The sequence below is a fragment of the Numenius arquata genome, chromosome 7 (genome assembly GCF_964106895.1).
Source record: "Numenius arquata chromosome 7, bNumArq3.hap1.1, whole genome shotgun sequence".
In the NCBI taxonomy this organism is placed as follows: Eukaryota; Metazoa; Chordata; class Aves; order Charadriiformes; family Scolopacidae; genus Numenius; species Numenius arquata.
Genome location: NC_133582.1, coordinates 22,866,919 through 22,891,882, shown reverse-complemented (window position 1 = coordinate 22,891,882; position 24,964 = coordinate 22,866,919). Strand labels below are relative to the sequence as shown.

Below are 24,964 nucleotides of genomic sequence, written 5' to 3'. Positions count from 1 at the left end.
CTGCCGGCCTTACACGGGGGACGCACGTCTGCCTGACAGAAGCCACTCTTCTCTTCCTCCTCTTCCCGCCGGAACGCCCCCGCGGGCGGTGTGGGGGTGCGGGCCGGCCCTGCCCGCCCCTCGCCTCGCTTCGTCCGGGCCCGGCCCGCCCCGCCCGCCGCCGTCCCTTCGGCGGCCCCGCGGCAGCTGCCGGCCGCCGTAGCCCCTGCGAGGGGAGCCCGTGGCCGGGCTGGGAGGAAGAGAAAGGCGGCGAGAGTCGGGTTACAAGATGGCGGCGGCGCTGCGGTAGCTGCTGAGGCGGCGGAGCGGCGCCAGCGAGGGCACGAGCCGGGGCGCGGCGTCGCTCTCTCGCCGTTGGGGAGCCATGAGAACCGGCGCCTTAACGGCCCCGCCGTGCCCCTGAGCGGCCCGGCGGCCCCGCTTCCTCCCCCCCCCCCGCCCTCGCTCCATCGCCCCCAGGAGGCGGAGCGGGCCCGGGCCTGGGCCCGGGGCCGGCGCGGAGGCCCGAGACCGGAGCTGCACCATGTCGGACACCCGTCGGCGGGTGAAGGTCTACACCCTCAACGAGGATCGGCAATGGGACGACAGGGGCACCGGGCACGTCTCCTGCACCTACGTGGAGCGGCTGAAGGGGATGTCGCTGCTGGTGCGCGCCGAGTCGGACGGTGAGAGCGTGGCCGGGGCTGCGCGGAGGCCTAGGCCGCCCGCCGCCGCCCGGGCCCGGGCCTCCTCCCCTCGCTCCCCGCCGCGCCGGCCAGCGCTGACACCCGCCGCCGCCGGGCCTGGCTGCTGGGCTCGTCCCCCTCCCCACCCCCCCGCCTTTATCAGGGAAGACCCCGGAGAATTGTTGTGATTATGTTTTCCCCTGCCTTTCCTTTAGCTCGCGGCCCCGTTCAAAATTTCCTTCCCCCGATAAGCCGCAGCAGTGTTTACCGCCCTGGTCCTAGGCTTTCCCCCTGCCAGTCACCCTGGCCGGCTGCGTCTCGTTTGACTGAATAGAGATGAAGTTGTCATGTTAGACGACATCTTGTTCGCTTTCAGAATAATTTTGTTCGCTTTTGAAGTGCTCCCCCTCGCCCCCCCCCCCTTCGCGTTACTATAAGAAGTTGATTGGGTTTTTCTTTGACTTTGAGGTTTTTTCCCTTAGAAATTCTCTGGTCGTATTCTGAAGTGATCGCGTTGCGTGGTGTTCCTCGTGTTTTACTGCACTTTAAAGTCACCTTAAGGGTCTCTTTTGGAGGGGGGAGGGTACACGCTCACCACTTTGTCAGTCGACAGGTGCTAATGTGCTAAATAAACCACCTAAGTCTGGTATAAATGACTCTGAGCTGTTGCCAGGATACATACACTACTTGCATACACAAGATAAAGTCCCTGGGTTTATAGTATCTAGATGACTCACTTCTGAAGGACAGTTGAAGGAAATAAAAGCAAATGGCCCACGTGGCTTCTGTGGGGAAAAACATTTTTACACTGGGCAGCACAGTTACCTGATGCAAATTTGTATAGGTTTCCTAAACGGCCTTTAAACAAGCTAATTGTCACACCAGGTTTCAGGGGAAAAAACAGTGTTACAGAGAATTTCTAAATTGGAAAAGAAAAATATATTTTAATGTGGACATTTCTGTTAAATTTTGTCTTAGCTGGCTTATTTTAGGGAATTATGTTTAAAGAAGATGGTTCTGGTCTTTCTGTAAGATGTGGAGTAAGTTGAGGATATATGGTGGCTGGTACATGGGTGGTTGTTGTAAGATGTGTGGAGATGTTTGTTTTGTTAAACTCAGTAAATATATGTTCGTACCTTTTTCAGGTTCACTGCTGTTAGAATCGAAGATAAATCCAAATACTGCATATCAAAAACAGCAGGCAAGTATTATTGCTAGGCTTTATTTTTTTCTGATTACTGAGGAATTGTTTTATGCTCAAACTGCGTTTTTCAGAAAAAAAAGCAAAGCAGCATGACATGGAATTGTCAGTGGTGTTTTTCATAGAGGGGAAAAAACTTGCTTAGAAGCCAATAGGTGCTATAGTACTTCACATCTAGAAATTAAAACATGGGTCTCCTAAAAAACCCTTTTGGACTTCAGGTTTTGAAGAGAATATACACAATTGGGGTAAATATTGAACTCGGTACAGGACAAATAGTTAAAAAAACATATATGTGTAACTTTTGTCTCCCATGCCAGGCTGCATGAAATAATTACTGAATTAGGAAGGCAGAACTTTGGCCAGCTCTGTTACAGCTTATTTACTTCTTGAGTTCTTTCTCTGAAAATAACACGAAAGAATTTGTCTTTGTGGGACTTCTTTCATTGTTGCTGTTTAGTTTTTGTTTTAAGCCTTGAAAACTTCTCTCCTAAGTAAAGGGACTAGCCATGGTGAGACTTATTTGCACAGTTGCATTTCCTGGGAGTAAGCCTTCTGCAAAACAAAGAAGTAAAACAGTTGGGAGCTATGTTAATAGGTCATTTTTGTTTAATCTACTAAAAAAATTAGCTTACTAAATCTCTTTTGCTTTTATTGCTTTTATTGCTTTTCTCTTTTTCTGCATTAATTTTTGGTGTCTCTGCCTACATTGTTCTAATGGTTATTACTGTTTTTTTTCTGTCTGTTACTTTGTTCTGCAGTAGATTCTCTGTTCCTTTTTGTTCAGTGTTTTATACTGTTCTTCATCATTATGGTATCCAGAAGTATTTCAGTAATTCTACCTAAATCATGGAGACAAATCTTTAAGGATTTTGTGGGTTTGATTTTTTTTTTTTTTTTTCCAATGGAAAGGTGACAAGTTATGTTATGAGAATTTGAGGAAAGATACTTTTGAGCACAGGGTGGCTGACTTGAGCTTAGGAGCGAGTCAATGTTGGACCTAGCTTTTCATTTTCAGAAGGCTTATTAAATATTGGTGGGTTTAGTTAGGTGGGTGATGGTGGTAGGCTTTCCTTGGGCGGGCCATACTGAGGAAGGGGGACAGTCTTTATGGAGCTCTGCAGGGTTCTGAAAGTTAAGAGCCTTGAACTGCTTCCTGTTTAGCAGAGGAAATTAATACATAATGAAATACAAATGCAGATTATGTTGCTGCAAAGTTTTAAATTGCTTCCTTTTGCAGCCTGTTTTCTGAAACTTCAAACAACTGATTATTTGAAAGCCTTCTTTACTTAATTGGTAGCAAAATTTCAAGTGACTTAAGTAGCCTTTGTTGCCATTTTTCTTGTGGGAGTCTTTGTAGGTTGTAGTTCTGAAAAACTCATGATGGGGTTTATTTTGGTTGACTTTTATTACTGATTCTAATGCTTTTGTGTCCTTGTGGCTGGAAGTGTTAAGTTGTTCACTCTTTCAAAGAAGTTTGGGTTTGAGTTGTTCTTTTTGTTTTTGAAGAGGAATAAAGATTGATGATTTCCAGAGATAGGTTCTAGGTTTGTCTAACCTCTGAAATCATGCAGCTTTTAGTTGAGAGAGTTTTGTCCTCAAGTTTTACATGTATCTTTCTGAGTAGCAAAAAGCAGGCTTCAACATAGCATTCCCATGCTTCTCAGTTTGTGAGATTTCAGTCTCACCTCAAAAAGATTGTTGTATTCAAACCCGAGCATCTCAGGAGCAGATCATTTTTTAAAATGATGGAAAGATTTAGGCAACATATTCTTTGGTTAACCAGAGATGAAGGGAGGTGGGCTTTCCTCAGTGTCCCTGCTTGAGTGTTGAAGTCTGTTACGTAGGTAGCCTGAAGACTGTGAGACCATGCTGATCTGCTCAGGGCAGGTGCTTGTAGGTGGATGGCAGCACAGAGGAGAGCACTCTTTTCCACTTGCCAGAGTTCAGTTGCAGATTTTCATTAAGGTGTTGATCACCTTGGGTTTGGAGAAAGCCGCGAGATGGTGTAGCTTGATGGAAAGGAAACATGCCCTGCTTACACATCTGTCTTCATAGAAGTTACTTGAATGGACTTACAGAACAGCAGTCACTTAAGTTGTGGCTTGCATAGCATCATTCTGCAGAAAAAAACCCACTCTGATATTTAGTTGCTGTGCATCAGTCTGTGATTCCCAATATTACACTGTTTGTGCTAAGTAGTACTATAACTATTGACTAACTGTAAACAGGGCAGGCCTGTTATCTGCCTTCTCTAAACTGTGTTTGTGGTCACAAGCTTTCGGGCAGAACTGAATTCTGTGAAGGTCTTAAGCATACTATAATCATGACCTCTTTCTCAAAAGAAAGAGAACTTGGATTGGACATAGGGGCCAGGCTGCTCAGCATACAACATGAAAGAATCTCTAATTCCATGTATGCAAAGACCACGAGAGCCTGAAGAGCTTTAGATGCTCCTGGATTTTGGGGCATAGGCTTTGAGAGTTACATACCTCTACTGGAAAGCCCATATTGGCCAAAGGGCAGGGTCAGATGTGTTGTGGAGGCTCTAGCAGGAGCAGTTTAAAAAGTTGTTACCACACCCATGTGCTGTTCCACTGTCTGCTTGAGGTTACTGTTCCCTGGCAAAACTGGCGGAAGAGCATGTCTTCAGTGAGAAATCAGATGGATCTGTTCCTGTGCTTTTTCGCTCCAGCTCTGTTACGAAGGCGGTAATTTTCATTTGCGTGGCTGTACAACTTTAAACTGCTACAGAAATCCTCACTGTGAGCACTGCCTTCTGATTTTAACTCTCCTTTAGGTGTGCTCTACCCATTTTCAGATCTGACCTGAAAAATGTGTGCAAATACTGTCTTTTGCACAGAGTTGCCGTCGCTCGTGAGAACAGAGCAATTTGCTTCAGGCAGGATGGGAGTTGGCTGAGGTTGGGATTTAACACACTTCCAGGGGTGCTGTTAAAGCCAACCTGAGCGGTTGCCAGGGGGCTTCTTCACTCCTCTTCCACGCCACCATGAGTATTTGTGTTGCTGTGTGACAGGTTAGATGTAGGAACTGATTTAGTTGAAATACCCCTTTTCACTGGATTAATTTTTATCAGCATGTGTTCCCCTGCCTGGTTCACTGTACATCACACTTCTGCTGGCGTGTGGGGGGTGTGAGGGGCCAGTGTAGGAACAAGGAGAGGTGGAGTAGCATACATTGTACAAACCAGTACCAGCACTGAAGAGTGGTTAGAACTACTGTCTTGGTTTTGTCTTTATGTTGTGCTTAAGTGAATGAAGGAACATTGCTGTTGCTTGTCGAAGGAGCAGCATTGTGGGTGGGAGTGGTAGTCTCGCAGCAGCTAGGCCTGGAAGATGTCTGTGTGTGCTCTTCAGGGGTTGTCTTAGGTCATGCAGGAAGTGGGAAGTGTACACCAGATGAGTAGATTTTATATTGGTATTGGACAATTATGTTCTGATGAAACTATGTTTTAGTCTTTCAGCAATATTTTTGGAGAAACTTACATAACTTCTTTGTGTGGGCGGTAGAGATTGAAATGAGTACTGTTCAGTAACTCAAGAATTCTCACAGAATTTTTGAGTGCAGTCTTTTGCAGTCATCGAAGTCACTGCACAGTATATCTTATTTGAATCATTCTGGACTATGAGTAGAACCTTTTCATGAATGTGTCCTTCTTTATTCATTGAGCACCTCTGAATCTCAGATCACCTGTAAGTGTGTTGATTTTGAGTGTCAGGAATCTTTAAGTTAACAGAACATGAATCATAGAATTGCCTGGGTTGGAAGGGACCTTTCAGATCATTGAGTCCATCCATCAACCTAACACTGACAAAACCACCACTAAACCATGTTTTGCTTACAGTTTGCTTACAGGAACGCTAAACATGTTCCTCAGCACGACGTCTGCGCGGCTTTTAAATCCCTCCAGGGATAGCGATTCCACCACTTCCTTGGGCAGCCTGTTCCAATGTTTGATAACCCTTTTGGTGAAGAAATTTTTCCTAATATCCAATCTAAACCTCCCCTGGCGCAACTTGAGGCCATTTCCTCTTGTCCTATCGCCTGTTACTTGGGAGAAGAGACCAACCTCTCAACATCTCAAGCTAAACATTTCAGATTTTCAGTTCTGTAACGCCCATAACATTGTACAAGAATTCTTATTTTTTTATTAATCTCTAAAAGAGAACCAGATCAGGGAGCTGATCAGGCTTTTCAGTGCCTGCAGCTGACAATTATTATTTTTTCCTTGAAGCCCAGTTCAACTGCTCACTCTCAAATGGCATGCTGTAAACACAGAGATTCAGCTGTCTGTGAGCTGGAGCTGAGGGTGGGCAGCTGTAAACAAAGACCCTGTCAGCTGTAGGAAGCTGTACTGCTTGTGCACATGAATCGGAGCCCGAAAGCAGGGAGACTACCTATTAATATTTGTGACTGCAGGACAAAAGTGCAAGTGTAATATAGGGCACCGTAGTATAAACAAACAACTCTCATGAACAGCATTAAAACCATAGTGCAGTGAGCTTAGTTCTTTTCGGAATGAGGAAATTTTGTTTTTTTAAGGAATGTGTAAAAATGAGAAAGAAAAAAAGCCTGAGCTTGTGCAAATGCTGTTGTTTTTAGTGTGGCCTGTGATGATGTTTTGGGAGAAGGAAGCTGATCTATTGGTAGGTATTTGTCAATAGTGTTGCTGTAAGAAAAGGATGTTAAGCTAGGCTTTTTGAAAAAAAGAAGAAAAAAGGCAAAACCCTCAAAACACACAACTATGTATGGATATTGAGAGATTAAGATGGCCGTAGAAATTAACTGAAGAATTAATGCCATATCAGCGATGCTGATTTTCATTCATGTTCCAGAGTAATAATTGTAGCAGCTGGTAAGTTGTGTTTGTTGAGAGGGGTGTGTGCTTTTCAGGTAGCTGTGCTGATGGAAGAGTTTACCTACTGTCCCATGCCAGCTGCTTGTCAGCAGTCCTGTCCTAAATGTTAGTCCCTTCACATCTGCCAGTGGAAATATTTACGAGTGCTCCCTGACCTATGTAATCCCAGATAACTGCATTAACAAAGGTCTGTTTAAATCATCTCAACTAACCTGATTTTGATCAAAAACGATTAACGAATGCTGACTGACGGTAGGTTCAAGAATAGCAATGATCACTTGGTATTAATTATGGTTTTGTCCCTCTGTCTTTAGTGGATACATGAGGGATGGTGTATGGATAGTTGTATGATACCATGCCATGTTTTGGCCTTTTAGCATAGTGAATGCCGTACAGATAGTAATCAATCAGCCTCATCATTTCCTGTTGCTTGGTGCACAAAGGGAACCAAGAACTACTTTGGGGGTAAAGATGTTGGGTAATGGCAGTGTCTGGTTCCTGCTGCCCCTGAAGTTTCCTCAAGTATGTTGGGCATCTGTAAGCCAGTCAGATGTTTGTTTGGGTTTGGTTGCTAAGCTTAAAGATGTCACTTTGAATGTTTTGTTTACCATAAAAGTGATGCATAAGATGAAGACTTACAAACCTTGATAATCTGTGCAGTGAATATTGACCTTTGTAAATGCAGGAAGTAAATTACCTTATTGACCATTAAGCAAGGGCTTGTTGGTGGTTTAAAAAAAAAAAGTAAAATGTGCAGTAATAGTTCAGGAGGTCAACAAACTTGGCAGAATGTTGAACTGTTTTGCTGGAGCTCATCAAACGTACTGCAAAGTTAGCAGAGAACTGTTCATTTTAACATGAAGATGAGGTTACTGTAGGATGCTGAACTATGTATTTGAATGTGGAAGCAGAGGCTTACATTCCTTACAGTACTGCCTCAAGTCTCCTAATAAAACCTCGTAAAAACACCTGTTCAGTCTGTCCAGAAATTCCAGCGAATCTTCCAGTTATAATGTGCAAGTGCACAAATTGGATTGGTAGAGGCAATATGACAGAGAAAAAAAATCTGCTCAAATGAAAGTACCTTTTGGCAAGATGTTTGTAACTTTAGTAAGAACTTAGGAGTTTTATTCAGGCTGTATGTCTTTTAATTCAGAAAAGAGTATTTTAACTTTAGTTAGGCATTATTTCTCACAGTGATAAGGCTGTATTAAACTCTTTCTGAGGAGGAATCACTGTAATCTTGGGGGTTTTGTTTCTACTTCATTAAATAGGAAAAGACTTAAATTGTTATACTGCAGGTTTTCTTAATCTCCTATAATGTGTGCATTCCCTTTTCAAGACTGTTGGTTCAGAAGTATGTTGCAGAAAAATACCATTCTAAGTGTTTTGGATACGAAAACCAGTATATTTAAATATATAATATGTAAGGTAATGGTCATAAAATAGCAAAAAAAAAAAGGTGATATCTCTTATGGCAGAACAGGTGATCTAATATTTTAGGGTCTTATGTTCTTTTGTGACAAGTGTAATTTTAATAAAAATTATTTTTTCTTTAGACATGACTTAATGGAATACAAATTAATATGCAGTGCAGACCTGTTTCAGAAACAATATTTTTCTGGTTTTGTCTTAAACAGGACACCCTGATTGTTTGGTCAGAAGCAGAAAACTATGACTTAGCACTGAGTTTTCAAGAAAAAGCTGGCTGTGATGAAATTTGGGAAAAAATCTGCCAGGTACAGTTAACTTTAAATACTCTGTTTCTTCCAGATGTTTTTGTGTCTTCTGTGACTTCCTGCCTTTGTGCTGTAATTTTTAAACCTACTTGTAAAATAAGCACATGTTGGTCATTGTTTTCTGTGGCTTTTCTGTGTAATATCTTAAGTTGCCACTGTTTAGAATGCTAGTTGTTGTTTTCATAATTGAATCCCATGCTTTTGAAAAATGAATGTAATGATGAAACTCAGGTGAATAAGCATTTTAGGAGTGAGTTTGTATTAAAAAGGGCAATAGCGGAGTACCACGTTTTAATTGTCCTCCCAGGTGGCCTTAGGAAGCTGGCTTGTTCGAGTGTGGTGGAACTGAAAACATGTTGTAATGCATAAGGAGCGAGATATTTCACTGTGAGAGACAAAGAGGTGGCATTGCTGTATAAGCTCAAAAATGTCAGTGATAGATTTTGGTCTTGATGAAAAAAATGTTATTGGCTGTGTCTTACGGATATTTTAATCTTCATTGTTTTATTACAGAACAGTTTAGATTTTATACTTTAAACTCTGGAAGTAATAAATCAATGGAGTTGCACCTATGTGTACTTACAAGAAGAAACCTGGGGTTTCATATTTGGAATTTATCATAACTTTCTCAGATTTTGAAATGATGCAATATAAAGCTATTAACTAAAGAAACATAGAAGTCAGGTTTCCTAGCAGTTCTCTTTGAACAAACTAGGCAATTTAGATGCGTTCTTAATCTTAGCATGTGTTGCGGTATAATGTCTTCTCAGCCAGTTCTGAAGTACTGTTGTTGAAAGGAACCAATGCTAGTAACTGCAAGTATATGCGTCTAATAATTAGACCAGGTTTTAAATTGGTTCTGAATCGGGGTTGAGCTGATGACCAGTCTGAAAGGGAGGCCTTCATGTGATCAGACCATGTAAACCGTTAGCCTTAAGCTCTGTCATCAAATCCCAAAACTCTTCCCGCTTCGTCCTTTGAGACTCCTGTGTAACGTGTGATCCTTTGTGATGCTCTTAGGGTTTGGTTTGATTTGATTTTTTTGACAAGTGTACTGTTGGGGGTAATGGTAGTGAATGTAGAGCTTAGAGGCAGCAAACGTAGATCTCTGCATGGCTAGAAGTTTTCCAGGCAACTGAAGGTATAAAAGTGCTTACTACAGTACATGTTATTGCAGTTACTGTCTTGATTATTTTGATGTATGTTTTGGGATGAGACAATAATTGTGTACACTCTCTTCTTAGGTTCAAGGTAAGGATCCTTCAGTGGAAGTCACACAGGACCTCATTGAGTCAGAAGAGGAACACATAGAAGAAATGCCCGAAACTAGTCCTTTGATCGACCTTCCTACTTGTGAACTCAACAAACTTGAAGAGATTGCTGACCTAGTTACCTCTGTCCTCTCCTCACCCATCCGTAGAGAAAAGCTAGCGCTGGCCTTGGAGAATGAAGGCTATATTAAAAAACTATTACAGCTTTTCCAAGTCTGTGAGAATTTAGAGAACACCGAAGGCTTACATCATTTGTATGAAATTATTAGAGGAATTTTGTTCCTCAACAAAGCAACTCTGTTTGAGGTGATGTTTTCTGATGAGTGTATTATGGATGTTGTTGGATGCCTTGAGTATGATCCTTCTTTGGCTCAGCCAAAACGGCACAGGGAGTTCTTGACCAAAACAGCAAAATTTAAGGAGGTTATTCCTATAACAGACTCTGAACTCAGGCAAAAAATCCACCAGACTTACAGGGTACAGTATATTCAGGACATCATCTTGCCGACACCATCTGTTTTTGAAGAGAATTTTCTTTCTACACTCACTTCCTTTATTTTCTTCAACAAAGTTGAGATTGTCAGTATGTTGCAGGTAAGTGATTTTTAATACTATATAGACGGATTGTGTATAGATACCTCTAGCTGTAGTTTCGAAATTGATTACAGCTCTTTATCACTATGTAAGTTAATCATACATGCTTTCATTTGCATGATGTTTTGAATGCTTGCCCTTATTTCTGATACCTTTTATTTTTAAAATTATAGATTTCAGGTGTATATATTAGTATTTTTTAATGGGTTGTAAACATACACATTTTGAGCTGGTTTTGTTTATGTAATTGAGGGAACAATATATATCAGTGACATCTGTGACATCTTTATAACGAATTCTGAATCTGTGGTTCAAAAGAGCATGTTCAGAACCATTCCTGTTATACTGCTATTATTTTATGGTACTAATTTCAGATGTTCATGTTGTAGTGTAAAGTAATTAATTACTTTTTTTTTCTCTTCATACTGATATACAAAAGTGATAATTAACCAATATGTTACTATATCAAAAAACTTACTGAATACTTTGTAGTCAGAAGCAGGCTTAAAAGTATTTGGGTGTGACAACTAAGCTGGACTGTGGAAGGAGCCTAGGTAAAGAGCTGCATTTGAACTTCATGACATTTAGGGTATTTTCAGTTCGTATTTTGTTGTGCAAACTAATGGGTACCAAAGTGGTTTTATTCTGTTTCTGATCCATGTCCTTAGAAATAATTATATGTTTGTGTAAAACAGAACATCACAAACCTGTCAGTTTTGTTTTGAGCGTGGATAGTCTCTGTGAAATATGAAGATGTATCCAGGAGAAGAAGAGAGCAGTAAAGTTGTGGAAGGAGAGAGGCACTGGAGAGATAACATTGCCATAAGGAATATTTCTAAAGAATGCAATAGAGAACTGAAAAAAAATCAAAACTACAGAATTTCATGAATAAGCTTTTGGACTTCTCTCTCTACTTTGGTTTGATAGCAGAATGTCCCGGTTAAGAAGCTAAAAAGTAAATCCCATTTGCAAAGTTAATGGGTTTGTATTAAATAAATCTTCCCCTTTTTATTCCATTCCATATATTAGTTTTCTAAAACTAAAATAAATTCAATATCATGCTTCTGAAGCGGGGCCACAGTCCCACTTCCATTTAGAGATTTTTAACTCTGTAAACTTACTTATTTTTCATGTAAGTTTTACTATACTGAACGTTTAATTGTGCCTTAACAGAAAAATACGATTTCCTGTTACTTGCTTTTTTGCTGCTCTCAGTCACTGCTGTCTTTGCCTCAGTAGAGAAAGTGCATGGCACCTACAGGGTTGACCGTAATTGAGACATGCATGTTGATTTACAAATAATGTTGATGCTGTACATCATTTGAGCTGCCTTATGAATTACAAACAAAGAAGAAAGCACACACGGAAGAGATGTTATTGATAGTACGCTTGAGGAAAATTACAGAGTTGTATGGACCTCAGGTTAACGACTGTTTTCACAGTCCCCTGGTGTAAATCAGCTTTTTGTTGTGGCACAAGAACTCTAAAGCTCCTTTGGGTTTGGTGAACACATTAGAAGTCTCGTTACCCTAAATACACCAGCAAAGCTCCCTAGGAGAATGCAGTTTATAGGAGTAACAGATTGTGTTTGCTACGGCAGTAAAGCTCCTTTGTACGTGCTGCGAAGCTGTAGATCCCAGTGCTGCTGTCGATGAAGGGCAGCCACCTGGGAAACTGACCGAGCGTGGAAAACAAACCTACGTCCCTCCTGTGCTCTAGAACATCAGCGGTACACTGTGCGGCAGCCTTAGACAAGCAAGGGTTCTTTCTGGTGCCAAGTGTTCTGTCGTAGGGATTTTCTAGCCTATCTGTTGCTGATTGTGGTACGGTTATTTTTTTCAATAGGCTTAATTAAGCTGTTAAAGCCAGCAAAGCTTAGAATAAGCTACTAAGTCTCTGTACGTTGCACTCTTTCTGGTGTTGATTCCAGGTATCGTTTGTTTGTAAAGCACTTCTTTTTCCACATCTTAAAATTTTCAGGAAAAAATTGTAACCCTTTGGCTGGCATTCCTGTAACTGTCAAAATTCTGTATTATATTAGCCTAATAAAGCACACAGATTTTAGTCACAGCACACAGAAAAACAGAGAAGTAAGCGCCCTTTACATTATGCAATGTGATGTTTATATATATTTATTGGAATGCTGCTGTTCCCTTCATGTTTGTTCAATGGATAAGTAATTTTATAGAGTTGAATCAGTGATGCATAATTTTGTAATGCTGTAGCATAATATTACTGTTTGCTTTAAAATCTGTATTATATTTAAAGGTAAAAGTGTCATTTGATTTGAGAGAATGCCAACACTACTTTCCATGTGAAGGAGTGTAGAGAAATCGATGTACAGAGAGGACAGGAAGTGCCCAAACAGTTGAGAGATGATGATGATCGCGCTGGTTTTCTTGTACCTCTTGAGTTTTAAGCAATGGTGTAACTGAAACGCTTAACAAGAAGTGTTGTCCTATATATACTTAAAAATAAATATCTCTTAGTAGAGGATCTGCATGTGAAAAGCAAATAATTCTCAAAAAAGTTTTCCAGATTGAAAAAGCTGAACTTCCTTCAAGCAGAGAGCTTATTTTGAGAACAAGGTTAACGGGGGCATGGCTGCAGCAAACTCATAATGTATTGATCTACTCACCCTTGCATGGGTGGTCTGAAAAAAGGTTTGGAACGCTGCAGATCCGAAATAGGTTAACTGATACGCGTGTGATGTTAGCCCCATAGCGTCAACGGCATAGATGCAACATGGTAAAAATTGTCTTGGGTGGCAGTTTCCAGTGTAGAAGTGTTCCTCCCTGGAAGGTGACACGCAAGGAGCAGGGAGAGGGCCTGGAACAAAGACTGTCATTTTCTGTAATTTTGATGAATGGGAGTGTGTGGGGTTAGGGCAGAGCTGTAAAATGGGGGGGGGGGGGTGCATGGCAGAGGAGGAAAGGAAATGACACGTTCTTTGGTCATTTAGAAGGCAGTTTTAGTAATTATTACCTGTGCTTAGTGTCACCTGTGGTTCTGGTCTCCTGGACCTGCTCCCGCTGCACAGAACCAGCACCGAAACAATGCCCTGGAAATGATCCTTCCAAACGGGTACTCTTGGATTTCCCTATTTTGTGGTAAAATGTAGGTGTGGAGAAAAAAAGGAAAAAACCCATTATCTACCAAATCTACTACTGCATGCTTTTTTTTGTTTGTAATTAGGCATCATAGTTAAGCTTAAACTAAATTCGACTTCCTACAGTGTGGGATCCAATAAAGATTAATGTTTTAACTTTGAAGAGGCATCATGTAAGTCATATTCTTCTTGTGTTACGCAGGAAGATGAGAAATTTTTGTCTGAAGTTTTTGCACAATTAACAGATGAAGCTACAGATGATGACAAACGATGTGAATTGGTAAGTCAGTGGTCTTGGTAGCTCTTTGAATGCTTAAACCACAGATACTAAGTAGAAATATTGAAACTGTTCTTCTGGTTCTGCAATCATTGAGGTATTTCTGTAACCCTAGAATAATTTCTAATGTAGCTGAACCTTCATTTTTGGATTCACTAGAAAAATATTTCTTGTGAGGTAAGCTCTGGTTTATTTGTTCTAAATAATTATTGTTGAGAAAGTACTAGCATTAAGCTGACATCCTAGACCTAAAGGTATACTTTCTTCTAAGTACTCTTTAACATACCGTATCACTTCTGTTTGTCATTTAAACACTGCTTTTTTCACTGTACTGTACTCATTCAAAAAGATCTTTTATGTCCTATGACCAAGGATTACCAGTAGTCCCTTAATATATAGATATATTACAAACACTGTTTAGCCTTGAATATGTTTATCAGCTGAAATCGCCTCATTAAAATCTTCCTTTAAGTGAGGGAAGCATCTATTTTTTTCAAACAAAAGCCACATCAGACAGAAGTATAAATCCTTCATACACAGGTGTGATAAAATAGCTACAAAGTGACTGTATCTCTTTCCGAGGTAAATTTCAACCTCTGAAATATCTGTTTGTTTTTACTGTCTTTCCCTTTCCTTTGTTGATGTTGTTGAAAGTTTGAGGAGAAAGGACTAGAATAATACCATTTGCTAGGAAGGCACATACCGGCGAGTACACAAACTCTTGAGACAAATTGTAACAGTTTCTTATTTTCAGAGAGTTTTCTGAATCAAACACACTTTAAATTATTTTTTCCTATTCAATAGGTCAACTTTTTCAAGGAATTCTGCGCATTTTCTCAGACATTACAACCTCAGAACAGAGATGCATTTTTCAAAACATTGGCAAAGCTGGGAATTCTTCCAGCGCTTGAAATTGTAATGGTAAGTGAAAACTTAAAGCTGATTTTAATAAAATTTTAAAAACCCACAGACATTTAAGTAGTTTTTCAGATCTGCGAAGCACCTTTGTGTAAGTTTGATTGCCCTGCTGAAAGTTGAAGTTTATCATAACGTTCAGAGTCCAAAAGATGTCCTCAGTGTTCTGAAGTAGCCTGACTTTGTCACTATGATCATTTTTACTTTTGCACGATGGAGAAGTCTGTGGTAGATGCAGCCCTTTTGACAACGGAGTGTAAAAAATGAAAGATACTCTTATTCATGGGGCAGCTTGGGGTTTTCTTCTCTTGTTGTTGGAACAGCGCCAAAGAAGTATTTTTAGATAATCTTGAACTGTTGGCTTGTTGCTATCCCAAAGATCTTGTAATCCTGTCTTTTCAGAAGTACGAAGCGGATTAATCTATCTTAATCAGCAATGTGAAAACATTATTATTTTTTTTTTCCCCTCCTTTGGTTGAAGCAGCTATTGCTGCCTGACCATTGCAATTCATACGTCGGTGCTGTTGTTACTCAGAAACTATCAATTCAGTGGTTTTTGTATTCTAGAGTGACAGCCTGTGAAGTTACCGAAGGACATTGACTGTTATGACAACAGAAAAGTCATGTAGATGTTCAGTGATTAGATGAACCCTAATCTTGTTATTCTTTTCCAGGGCTAGACCAGCCCAAGTGTTTCCTGTTACATTAATATTTTAGGCTTAGAAATAGTACAGTTATCAGAGAAAATAGCTTACCTTAAGGAAAATTATTAATTCTTGTTGCCTGTAAATGAGTACAGAAACTTTTCTACAGACTGATTTGTATAGTTGTTCCTTCTGTACGAAATCAGTAAACTGTGGATGACAGGTACAGAACATGAGAATTTTAGATACTCTAGCAAGTAGCACAGTATAAATGTTTCCTGCCTAAGTCAGGGCTATCAAATTCACAGAAATCCTTGCATGCTTTCTAGAGGAGTGAAATAGTGGGGAAAACGGTTTGCTGGTTTGGGGTTTTCTTCTCCTGTAGCTATTTCTGTGTCTCTCAGAAACTTTTGTAATAAAATGTTCTCAAAACTTTCAACTCTCTATTCTTTGAAGCTTTACTTCATAATAAACACCAAACTTGATTTACTCAAATGAATTGATCTCTTTTTTTACTAGGGAATGGATGATCTGCAAGTTAGATCTGCTGCTACAGATATATTTTCTTATCTAGTAGAATTTAGTCCATCCATGGTGCGAGAGTTTGTAATGCAAGAGGCCCAGCAGAGTGATGATGTAAGTAAAAGCGTTCTGGTGTTTGCTGAACATACTAGATTTAGGGCAAACAGGAAGAAAAACAGCAAAACAAACCTTTCCAGCGTTTGGAATACAGTTAGCCCAAAAACCTAGACAGTGGAAATGCAGGAAAAAGTAGATTGAAGATGCAGAAATTTCTGAGCATGTTGGTGTTGTGTGTTTACGGGAATAAAATTGTAGCTCTGCCAGACAGTGAGTTTAGGTGAGGAGGGTTGTGCTTCACGGAACTGCAGTGTCTGAATGCAACTCTTCTAGTTTTTCAGTTTCACTTAGGTTTTACTGGGGAAATCATTCCACTATTGAAACTGTGTCTGATTATTTTGTGGTTGGTTTGTTTTTGGGTTTTGTTTTTTTTTTGCAGGACATCCTGCTCATCAATGTGGTCATTGAGCAGATGATCTGCGATACTGACCCTGAGCTTGGGGGAGCTGTTCAGCTGATGGGGCTCTTGCGCACCCTGATAGACCCAGAGAACATGTTGGCCACAGCTAATGTAAGAAAACACAAAGGGGTAAAGACCTTTACTGTCTCAGCACAACGAAAAGCCTGATGTTTATTGCTGTTAGTTTGGTGGAGGATAAAAATAAAAAGAGGTTTTTATTCTTTTTTGACAGTGTTATGTATGGTCTGGTACGGAATTTAAACAAGCTGAAAAATAAGCTAAAATTGCCATTAACTTTTGATAAAAGGAATCTGTCTGTGGTATTGTACAAGTGTTTAATAAACTAAGCAGTCCCGTGCTTCAGTGAAATAGCATATTTGCATCCATGGTGGGGCTTTCCTGGTGATAGCTGGGTTGGTTTGGTGTGTCTCAGATCTTCCCCTAAAATAAAGAAATGTATCTTATTTGAGTGAAGGTAATGTTGCTGGACCAACCAAAAAGATACAGGCAGACCTGAGGGAGTTGACAGAATTATTTGTAAGGTGTCTTTTATGTTTCTACTCTTTCTTATTTAAAAGGAAGTACACAAATGCGAGTATTTAATAAAGTTATATTTGTTTTAGAAAACGGAAAAAAGTGAATTTCTCAATTTCTTCTACAACCATTGTATGCATGTTCTTACCGCACCGCTTCTGGCTAATACATCAGAAGATAAATGTGAAAAAGGTAATGTTACTTGCCCACCACCACCACCCCCTTGTAATGTTTTCCAGTGACTTGCAATCCTGGGAACAGCGATACGCCTGTGGTCCAAGCTGGGAATACACTTGCTGAGAACTGTTGTTTCCCCAGTGACGGGGGTTCTGTAGGCAGAAGTTTTAATAGCCCTTTATCCCAGCTTTGAATGATAACGTATCTTTATGCTGTGCCTTGTATACTCTGTATCTGCTTGATGTGTATTATTAGTTGTATACATCTCACTAGTATAACTTTAAAGAATATTTACTGTAAAGCAGAGAGTGTTTTTAGTTCACAAGTACTTTTTTCTAAAAGTTTACAAAAATGTGACATCCATCAGTGGTTACAGGTGTGCTCAGATGATTACCTGCAAAGACTGGTTTTCACTTGGCTGTAGTATAGAAATGCTGAAAGAAATCTATTCAAAGAAATACAACTTGGAACTCCTTTATCTTGTTTATTTTTTAATTTTTCCTAGTAACAGTAAAGGGATTGGAAATCTCTGTTTGGCACACACAAATAACACTCGCTAGTTTGCCATTAGCGCTTCACAAACAGAAATTTAACATCATTACAGCCTCTTGAGTCAGACTTTTTTTCTGAGTACTCTTTCAAGAGATTAAATCAAACCAACACGTATTTGGTTTCATCTGACCCATCTTCTCATATTAAGTGTTAAAAAAATAAATGTTTTATGCATTTTATACAAAAATACAACTAGTAATACTAATTTTATAATATTATTTGAAAAATTTGCAACAGGCACTTGCTTTTATTCTAGGTATACTATTCCTAAGTATTAGATTACATATTTTCACCTAGTTGAATTTGAAACTTTGTAATGTAATTTGAATATATAATCTGAGCTGGCATGCATTCTTGCTGTATGTCTATTTCTCTATAGCTTACAGGAACTTCAGATTTGACAAAAAGTTTGAACAGCTGCTAGAATTGATTGTTTATCCCCATCGTTTAAATATTTACAGTGCTTTGAAAAACTTCCTGATTTTTGTTTCTGTTTTCTGTTTATCTGATGCAGTAGTTGGGTCCACTAAGAGTAACACAATTTGTCCTGGTAAGTTTTAATTGACCTTGAGTTTTGAAAGTTGTCTTGTGTGCTGGGTATGGTGTTTTTATTTAAAAAAAAAAAAAAAAGTTAGATATGTCCATACTTTATTTTTTTTAAATACTTTTTCTTTAAATAGATGTAGGTGCTTTGCTTCATTTGAGACAACAGGAAGCTGAAAGAACATTTTCATCTGCTTTTGAGTTACTGGGTTTCACTTTTTTTTTTCCTAGTCTACTTTGCTACTGAAAGTTTAAATCAATGTTAGTAAAATATGTACTAAAGAGACAGAGCTGAGCTTTTACAGTTTGGATTTTTATCTCTGTGGGCTTCTTTTTTGACCACTATGAAAAGGCATTGCTAATTCGGTTCACGTGAATAGAGATCGGACTGGCTTTTTTTTTAACTCCATACCATTAGTCTGGATTGCCTTAACCAGTAACTGGCTGGAAGAAATCCCACTGCCAATTCAGCATGGTTTTTGTGACTTAAAAAAAAAACACAACCCAAATTTGTACGTGTTGGTTTGTTCTGACCCAAAGTCCCGCTTCCCAAAGCAATGCAGTTTGTCACTAGAAATGTGTCAGGAACTGTAATTGCAGCTGAGCTTGGTGACAATTTGGTGCATGACAGTACTTTGTGGTTTTTTAGTATAACTTAAGGCATTACTTTTTCTTGTAGATAATTATCAAACGGCACAACTACTTGCCTTAATTTTGGAGCTGCTTACTTTTTGTGTGGAACACCACACGTATCACATCAAAAATTACATTATGAACAAAGATTTGCTAAGAAGAGTACTGGTCTTGATGAATTCAAAACACACGTTTCTGGCCTTGTGTGAGTATGGAGCTGTTGTGATTTCCTTCTTCAAGGCTTTGCATCTACTGTGGGGAATGTATAGGAGTAAAAGTGTTTACTTAAATTCAAAATTCTTGTTAATTTCCTATTTGTTACTGCCTAGCTGTTAAGTAATTTTGAAAAAAAGGTAGCAGATGCCTGTTCATGTGGACCAGTGCAGTTTGTGGTGGAAGGGGAATTGGATCTTTTGAAGCCCACAATGATCCTTTCAGGTCTTTAGGACAGAAAGGAGGATTTGTGATCAGCTGTCTTAGTTCATTTAAATGGAGAAACTGTCATTTCTTAACAACATCATAAATCTAGTGCTCCTTGTGGAGAGCAAATGAAATTTGGTGACTGTGGTATTTAAAGAATAGGGGCTGGTTCTGGGAGGTGAACACAGAGAAGCACAGGAATGAGCTAATACTTTAACTTCACGTGTGCTAAAGTTTATTGCTGCTGGATTTCAAAAATAATGGACCCTGTTCACACTCAAATACCCGGGAAAGTCAAAGAATGAAAGAAAGGTTACCTCTCAGCAAATGTTTCTTCTGAACTTCCAGAAAGTGCTTTTTAAGGCTCTGGGTTGGGGCGGGGAGGGGGGCATCTTCCTCTCAGTAAATACCATGTTTTTTCAGTTCTTTTCAAGAACAGCAGGTTGGAACCCTGGCATGTAGTTACTAAATTCTGGAATCTCTTTCTTCACGTAGGTGCCCTGCGCTTTATGAGGAGGATAATTGGCCTGAAAGATGAATTTTATAACCGTTATATCACCAAGGGAAACCTGTTTGAACCGGTTATAAATGCTCTGTTGGATAATGGAACTAGGTACAATCTACTCAACTCTGCTGTGATTGAGCTGTTTGAATTCATCAGAGTGGTAAGTTCAGCAGCTTCTTCAGCTCTTACGTGTATGTGGCATCTCGGGTAGAAATACAAAGCGCGAAATCTTTCTCTTGAAATAGTGTGTTACTACTTAAAATGACAAGCTAAAAACCCCATAGATAAATACTGCAATGGAAAGGAGGCAGCGAGCTGCTTCGTGCTTGTTTTACTTGATTGTCCCATCACAGAGTATGTGTCGCTCCTATTTACATATAAGTCTGTGTAAAAGTGTCCCGCAGATGAAATTCATCTAAGTGAGTGAATGTGTTGTTTCTAGACCGAGCTTTGAAGTGAGGAATTAAGTGAAATATGTTATATGTGAGTAAATCTGGGTATTATTCAGTCTAAATGAGACTAATTTGGCTACAAATTTGGATTATCGTTGTCTTTTAAAATCCTACACACATGCTTTCTTAGCCAGTGTCAGCTTTGAATCAGTAGATTTTCCACCGGCAGCGTTTGTGGGAACAATGTGTCCGTGTAATCAAGCTATCACAAATAGAACTGGGACAGTACTGACTATATTGTCCATTTATATGGGAAATGCAATAATTATTTCCAGATTTCAGCTTTTTATTAAAAAAAAAAAAAAAATTCTGATGACTTCACACTTACTCTTTAATATTTTTACTCTGGACAATGAATCAGTTACTTTTAAAACTAAACTCTAAAGCTTTCAGAACTTCTGCATGTTAATACTTGAGACTGAAACCCTGTTTTGTTCTTATGCAGGAAGATATTAAGTCCCTTATTGCACATATAGTTGAAAACTTTTATAATGCACTTGAATCTATCGAATATGTTCAGACATTCAAGGGATTGAAGACAAAATATGAGCAAGAAAAAGACCGACAAAACCAGAAACTGAACAGGTACAACACAGTTTATGTATTCTGAGACTCTTACTGAATGCCCTTGTGTGTTATCTTCTTCCTGCTGGTTGGTTTTTTCCTTTCCTAGAAGGCAGAAAAAGCAGAAGGCTGGGGTTTTTTTTTCATTCTTGACGAAAACTTCTTCAGTTAGAGTAAACCTCCATCTGGCTTTCCTTGTGGCCTACTGTAGTTACCGCTCATGTTTGTCAGGATATGAAATGTTATATTCGGAAAGCTCTCAGCTTATGAAGAGCAGAATCTTCTTCTGTCATTCAGAGTTAGGATTCAATCTGCCTTGCTGTCACCTGGACTTTTGCTGAAGCTCATGTTGACTGCAGAATCGGAGACGGAGCTGGGCTGCCTTCCCAAATGCACGGAATTCACACTCCAGCCTCAGAAGCCGTTTCGGATCCTGGCTGAGTCTGAACCAGCGGGCAAAATTTGAATCACTTGTCATGTGTCTCTTACAGTGTTCCATCTATATTGCGTAGCAATAGATTTCGCAGAGATGCAAGAGCCTTAGAGGAGGATGAAGAAATGTGGTTCAATGAAGACGAAGACGAAGAAGGTGAAGCTGTTGTACCTCCAGTTGAGAAGTCAAAACAGGAGGACGATTTTCCAGATAGCTATGAAAAATTTATGGAAACTAAAAAAGGTATTTACTCAATTTCAGCTTGTCAGCACTAGAAGTGCTCTGTGGCAGATACCTGGAGTATCATGTAAACAAACCAGTTGCTTGTGCTCTGTGTCATCAGGAGTCAGGGTATTCCATGTAATTAACTAATGAATTCCTTACATGTCTTTGCAAGATAGTTTAGGATTAAAATAATGAGTTAAATTGCTCTAAGCGTGCATCTAGATTAAAATGCCATTCAGTAGCAAAATTTTACATGTACTTGTGTGCGCTGAGAGAGCAATGTCCCCACGTCCCCAGCACCTGACCGTTCTCCATTTGCATGCTGGCGCATGCCTGGGTGAGGTCAGGAGGTGAGCTGTGAATTTAAACTGAATTTAAAAAAAAGCAGTAGGGTGGCTTTTGCCCTGTGATTATGCTGTGATGTGGATTGTGCTCCATGGTGTACAGCCGATACTTAAGTATGAAAATGTTTGTCCCTCAGCTAAGGAGAGCGAGGACAAAGAGAATCTTCCAAAAAGGACTTCAGCTGGGGGATTCAAATTCACTTTTTCCCACTCAGCCAGCGCAGCCAATGGTGCAAACGGTGCAAACAGTAAATCCGTGGCAGCTCAGACGTCACCAGCAAGCTCCAACGGCTCCTCTTCAAAGAACGCAACCCTGACCACAGCGGTGACAGCCTCGAAGGTGGGTGAACTTGTACAAAAGCTGCTGTTCCTCACTGAGGACAGCGGAGCAGTGTCATGAGACTTTGTCGGTTGTAACGTGGCATGGTCAGCGTTAGCCTCTGGGCAGGGCATCTTATTTACGTATAAACTCATCCAAAGCCCTGTCTAGTTAAGCCCTTACTAGTTTGGGGGAAGGTTTAAGAAAGTACTAGGTGGGACAGGAGTCTGTTGGTAACCGGGTGGGCACAGTTTGATCTCACATCTTCTGCATAATTTAACTCTTCCCACTCCTCAGCTTTTTTAACTGTCCAGTTGCTGCTGTGTGTGTGACACACATGAGATCGGTTTTTTTTCTCAATTGTGTTAGTGGGCCCCCTGTTGGGGGATTAGTAAGTGTTTTTAAGCAGAGGAAATACCGTAAGTGATACTCCGTTTTGTCTTACCCAGTCGTGCATTATTTTAATCTTTAGTCTGCAAGTTCCTGAGAGGCTACAGGAAAGTGTGGCAAAAATTTTATCGCACGCACCTAAGACTTACCAGCAAAATGGATGTGCAGTTACACACGTTAGATTCTCTGACTCTCTGGTTGGGAGCTTGAAAAGTGATTTTTAAGTAATTCTGAGACCAGATCCAGAGATGTAAGGAAGTTCCAGTACTTTTGTAACTTTGAGGTTCAAAAACATTCTTAAGACAAATAGGTCTTTGAATGGAAAAGGCATCACCAAAAACCTTCTGCAGCCTCATGTGTCCCGGGCAGGTTGGCTGGGGGTTGTGTAGCAAAGTTGCGCATTTCTGGGTATTTTTTTCAATGTGAGACTTTCTTTTTTATTTTTTCTTTTTTTTTTCCTTTTTTAATTGGCAGGGAAGTCTAGTTGGCCTAGTGGATTATCCTGATGATGAAGATGATGATGAAGAGGAGGAGACGTCTCCAAGGAAAAGACCTCGTCTGGGTTCATAAATGAAACCAAAACTTTGGAATAAGAACTTTTATTATGGGGTTTCAAATGCTGCAACTGTTCTAAGAGCTAAAAAGAATCTGATTCAGAAAGCTTTCTCCCATGAGTATATAAGATAATACAAGGAGTAGCAAAAGAAACTCAGTGTATCAGCTAGAAAGGGTTAGTTCTGTAAACACAAAGCTTCCCAGGAACTTAATATCTTTCTAGTAAGTAAGGAGTCTGCCATTCAGGCTGTCAAAAAAATGAAAAATTAAAAAAAAAAAGTGGGTTAGTATTCACAGAACCTGGATGATGGCTTCTCAGCAAGGAAAGTCTCAGGTGTTGGGAGGGCAGGGGGAGGGAAAGATACGGTAAAACTTTTTTTAAAATATTGCAGGGTTTCCCCAGTGTTTAACAGAACTAGGAAAAAAAAATTCAAGCTTAAATTTTGAACCCAGTAATCTTAATTTTGTAATGGTGCTGTCAGTTGTGTTCTTTTAGCAATGCCTCTTTTAGAAAAAATTTTAAGGGAAAACTAACTCTGTTTGCATAAGAACAATCCAGATTTGGGGACCATTTATTACCAATTAAATCTCATTTCTCATGGTTGGAGGGAGGGACGCTGCCGTTACAGTGCATGTTGAGTTGTTTAAAACAGTTAAAGTTTTAATTTTTATTTTTCAAGAGGAGAAAATGGAGGCTGGATTCAAAATGGATGGTTTTCCTTATTTTTTCGATTAGACATCCAGTAATATTTATGCCAAGGAATGATCGCTTCCAAAATACCTCCAGGAGCTGCTTGTGTCAAAGTGGTGCTGTACCCGGCCCACCTGAGGAGCTGTCGGCTTCCCCTTGCGGAAGATCCCGAATTTGAGTGGCTTTCTGTGTGGTTAAATGAGCTGTCTCTTCTCAGAGCAGCGAGCCCTTCTCCTGTTCGCAAGTTTCAATTGCGTAACTGAGGTGGTAATGAGAAACACTAACGGGTTTTTCATAGCGATTAATTTAGCAGCGTTTTAACACCGGTCACTTTGGACCAAGCTGGAACGATCACCAGGAGAACACCCGTCTTTGAGGCAGAATCAACAAGCGGCACCTGAGTCTGGGTGTTAATATGAAAGCTGCTTTTTTAAAAAAATAAAAGCACATTCCACGGAGTAGGTGAGCAAACCGCAACAAAAGTCGGCGAGTTGATGGTGAGGTGGTAGAGGCAAACAGTCCAGGTTTTATTTTCAAGAGCAGCAAGTGAACTGTAAATATTTTAATGTTAGTTTGCCCGTATGTGATCTGAGATCATGACGACGTGAGAAGAAATTTCCCGACAACAATTAATGTGTCAGAAATGTTAAAATATGAAACCAGCTGCAATCCACCAGAGAGATCACTCTTGTAATATGTGTTATGGGTCCATTTCTCCTGGAATAGTTTAAACTGAAGCAGTTTCTCTGTTTTGGAGATTTTTGTAGTTAATTTTAATTTTAGCTATTGTTTGGAAAAAGATGGGCTGTCTGTGTAGATATGAAGTATAGTTTTTTTCCATAAAACAGAAGTTTATTTTGTATTAAAAATACCACTGTACTTGTTTTACACCATTTGTATACATGTGGTGATATTAATGCTGAACTGTAAAATTCAGGAATTAAAATGTGACCCTGTAATTCCATAACTATTGCTTTTGTTTGGTTTGTTGTAAATGGTAAGTTAACTCAGAATTTTAAATGTGGCCATTTTAGAGTATTTTTTAGATTAGTTATCCATGCAGTTTTGAAAGTAACTCTATACCACTAGATGAAATCCCAAAGGGAAGGCGTGAGTTCTTACCGACGTGTCGGACACAGCACTCTGATGGACGGCAGTTCCTGCGTGTGGACCTTGGGACAATGGCATTGCCCCTTGCGGGCTCCAGACGACCAAGAACGGGACTCCTCATCTTCCACCTGTGCCATGGAACGCCCCATCAGCTCCCAACACAGGATCCGAGGAAGCGTTTGCT

The 24,964-nt window shown here is 40.0% G+C and overlaps 1 protein-coding gene across 5 annotated transcripts; it reads left to right on the top strand.

Moving 5' to 3' along the window:
* The first annotated feature begins 238 nt into the window (after window positions 1–238).
* PPP4R3B (protein phosphatase 4 regulatory subunit 3B) lies at window positions 239–24,635 on the top strand. Of its 5 annotated transcripts, XM_074150893.1 has the most exons (17): window positions 513–665; window positions 1,811–1,866; window positions 8,386–8,484; window positions 9,729–10,349; window positions 13,661–13,738; window positions 14,540–14,656; window positions 15,814–15,930; window positions 16,313–16,444; window positions 16,957–17,064; window position 17,352; window positions 18,111–18,146; window positions 18,819–18,977; window positions 19,688–19,857; window positions 20,595–20,734; window positions 21,205–21,389; window positions 21,853–22,055; window positions 22,899–23,387. In XM_074150893.1, exons 1-17 carry the CDS (start codon window positions 524–526, stop codon window positions 22,992–22,994), a joined length of 2,460 nt encoding a protein of 819 aa, XP_074006994.1. In that variant the 5' UTR covers window positions 513–523; the 3' UTR covers window positions 22,995–23,387. The 5 variants fall into 5 exon arrangements, with proteins under 5 accessions (XP_074006995.1, XP_074006996.1, XP_074006994.1 ...); XM_074150894.1 differs by lacking the exon at window position 17,352 and having other exon boundaries at window positions 239–665; window positions 16,957–17,059; window positions 22,899–24,635; XM_074150895.1 differs by lacking the exon at window position 17,352 and having other exon boundaries at window positions 259–665; window positions 16,957–17,059; window positions 21,931–22,055; window positions 22,899–24,633.
* The last annotated feature ends 329 nt before the right edge of the window (window positions 24,636–24,964 follow it).